This window comes from Papaver somniferum, chromosome 9 (assembly GCF_003573695.1).
Source record: "Papaver somniferum cultivar HN1 chromosome 9, ASM357369v1, whole genome shotgun sequence".
Classification (NCBI taxonomy): Eukaryota; Viridiplantae; Streptophyta; class Magnoliopsida; order Ranunculales; family Papaveraceae; genus Papaver; species Papaver somniferum.
The window spans coordinates 70,717,451-70,720,959 of record NC_039366.1 but is presented as its reverse complement, the minus strand read 5'-3'; the positions used below and the strand labels follow the sequence as shown (position 1 = coordinate 70,720,959).

Below are 3,509 nucleotides of genomic sequence, written 5' to 3'. Positions count from 1 at the left end.
GCAATTTTTTTCACTTTTCGCGATGTTTTAGTCATGAATCTATAAGAATAGATTCTATGTTACATTTGTGCTTCTCTTTTCTAACAGTAACTATGGTGATTTCATTTGCAGTGGGTTCTTCGGAGTTTGGTCGTGATATTGAAGATTATCTCACAGGTAAGCATGATATCTGTTCTTGTTCTTTTAAGTCGTTTCAAAAAAATAAAAAGGTGTCTGTTCTTTTAAGGGATATATTTACTTCATCATTATCACTATCGATCATTGGAGATGAAATATTAGTTTACCTTGAAGATAATCTTCGATTGCAAAATCATGCTCCGCCAAATGACTTACATAAATTTATTGTCTCTTTCTTCGCGTGCGCTCTCTTTAGAATTTTGATTGTTGGTGTGTGTTTTGTAGATACAGAGTTATCATTTTACAAATTTAGTTCCTGATGGTTTTATTCCGAGTTGCGCTACCTACCCAAAGACAGTATATCGAACTAGAAACACAGTATGTCGAACTAGAAACAATTGATAGTTCTTGGTGCCAATGCAAGAACCATGATTAACCTTTAAACTTCATATCTTTTGGATATGTTACAAAAATTTCCCAATAAAATCCCGTGTTGCAACAATACGTCAAAACTTCTTTTTTTGGCGTATCAATACGTATTGTATGGATACGTGTATCCAATACGTCCAATACGGCCAATACCAACTGTATAATCCTTTTTTTCAGTTAAAATACCAAAAGTTGGATAAGAAGCAACAACTGTCCATATATTTCTTTAATACTAATAAAAGTTAGATATTTATCACCAGCTGTCATCACCCCCTCCAGTCAATACTTATCCCAAACTTTCTCCTCCTCCTCTTAATCTCAACACTTATCTGATTACCTCTAACTCTCTCTGTTTTATCTCCTCCAAAACCAGTAGAATACCCAAACCCTATTTATCCCAGATACTGATATACAACTATGGGCAAGAAAAGAAAAGACGCAAATCTCAACACCCCCCTTTGGAATTATGTTGAAAAACAAGGAAAAAGTGACGAAGGTGGTGGAAACAATAAAATCCAGTGCATAATATGTAACTATATATTCTTTGGTTCTTATACTCGGGTGAAAGCCCATCTTCTTCGTATAGAAGGACAAGGTGTTAAGATATGTGAGGGCATAGATCCTGATAGTTTTGAGGAATTGAAGAAGTTATCAGAAGATGCTGACATGAGAAGCCAACATACAAAAACAGGTAGTCTTATTCCATTACCAGGTGTTGAAAATTATGGAACTGTGGCAAGAAAAGGTGATAAGGCTTACGGAAATTTGTTTAATGCGAGTGCCAGAGATAAGCTGGATCATACAATTGGGAGGTTTTTCTTTGGTTGTGGTATAGCTTTTAATAATATCCGTTCTCCATTATTCATAGATATGATCCAATGTGCAACAAATAGTAACATTGCAGGTTATATTCCACCTAGTGCACAGAGATTGAGCACTAAACTCCTGGAAGAAGAGAAAAGGAATGTAGACAAGATGTTAATACCTATCAAGAGTGGATGGAAAAGGAATGGTGTTTCGATTGCGAGTGATGGATGGTCTGACAATAATAGTAGACCTCTAATAAATTTCATGGGAGTCTCTAGTAGTGGTCCTGTGTTTTTGAAGGCAGTTGATACTTCAGGAAACTATAAGGATGCTGCCTACTTGGCTAGTTTGTTTAAGAACACCATTGAAGAAGTTGGGGTTAAGAATGTTGTACAATTGATTACCGACAATGCACCTGTGTGCAAGGCATCTGCTATGCAAGTGGAGAACACTTTCAAGCATATCTTTTGGACTCCATGTGTAGCACACACACTGAACTTGGCCTTGAAAGATCTGTGCGAGTGCAAGCCGACAACCAAACACCAAGGAAGATTTGAAGAGTTTCAGTGGATGCAAGACCTGGTTACAGAAGGAATAGCAGTCAAAATATTTGTTGCGAATCACTCAAAAGCTTTAACAATTTACAAGAAATATGCTACACTAAAGTTGCTGAGCTATGGTGAAACAAGGTTTGCTACTAACCTGATTATGTTGCTCCGTTTGGTTGAAGTTAAATCAGCTTTGTCGGCTATGGTGATGGACAAAGATTGGAAAGATGACAAAGGGGAAGACGTTGCTAAGGCACTACTGATTAAGAATAGGATTTGTGATAATGATTGGTGGGAAAAGGTATGTTACTTGATCAATCTCACTGCACCAATTGTTGATTTCTTGAGGTTCACCGACACTGACAAACCATCTTTGCACAAAGTGTATGATATGTGGGATACCATGATTGAAAGGGTAAGGCTAGTGATATATGAACATGAGGATAAAAATCTTGAAACATGATCATCTTCTTTTTATGATCAAGTACATGACGTTCTTGTGCGAAGATGGAACAAGAGCAACAATCCGCTAATATGTTTGGCTCATTGTTTAAATCCAAAATTCTACAGTGATGAATGGATTGAAGGTGGGTTGAATCGTGTTCATCCACATCGTGATGAGGAGTTATCAAATGGTAGAAACACTTGCTTTGAGAGATTGTTTACTAGCTCGGAAGATAGAAAAGCAATTACAGATCAGTATGGTGCATTTTCTGGATGCAGTCTGGGCTTCTCTAGTTGGATCTCTCAAAGAGATAGGAATACAGAAGATGCTGCATCATGGTGGAACAACTATGGATCTTCTGCACCTTTGCTAGCTAATTTGGCTGACAGGTTGATGAACCAACCATGCACCGCTTCTAGTGCTGAGAGAAATTGGTCAACGTATTCGCAAATTCAAAATGCAAAGCGCAACAAGCTTGATCCACAAAGAGCAGAAGATCTGGTGTATGTTCATAGTAGTCTGAGATTGTTATCTAGAAAAGAGGATAGATATACCAAAGGGCCAACTCAATATTGGGATGTTCAAAATGATGAATCTAGTCTGAGAGCACCTACTGAACAAGAATTAGCAAACTTAGGCCTTGATAAACCTAGTTACACTCTGCCACCAAGTGGTGATTCAGAGGACATTTGAGCTACAGGTCTGAAACTATAGCTACATTTCAGTGAGACCAAAAAGATAAGTGGACAGTTGAAGTTTATGCAGTGATTTTTTGACTTTTTGTACTGCCTATACAACTATGCATGTATTTTGCTAAGTTTACTAACTTATATATGTTTTGATCATGGAAACAGATGTATGTATTTTGTTATGTTTCTATCTCATATATGATATATATATATATATATTTTAAGACTACAGATTAATATTGAGTATTCCGTATCGCCGTATTACCATTTTTTTGTTGGTGTATCCTAGTAACGTATTGGTATCCTGTATCGGATACCGTATCCGTATCGTTGCAACACAGGTAAAATCTATATATTTGGAATCCTTAGTGTGTTTAATCAATGATTGCTATGCTCAGAGGAACGGCGAATGGGTCTTTACTTACTAATCTCTTCTTAGCCTCTTGGCTGTTTATACTGCAAAATAGTGCAAAT

At 36.9% G+C, this 3,509-nt stretch overlaps 1 protein-coding gene across 1 annotated transcript; it reads left to right on the top strand.

Annotated features, from left to right (window-relative positions):
* Nucleotides 1-963: 963 nt before the first annotated feature.
* On the top strand, nucleotides 964-3,039 carry LOC113312131. The gene is made up of 2 exons (XM_026560890.1): nucleotides 964-2,321; nucleotides 2,472-3,039. The coding sequence occupies exons 1-2, from the start codon at nucleotides 964-966 to the stop codon at nucleotides 3,037-3,039; spliced, it is 1,926 nt and encodes a 641-aa protein (XP_026416675.1).
* Nucleotides 3,040-3,509: the final 470 nt, after the last annotated feature.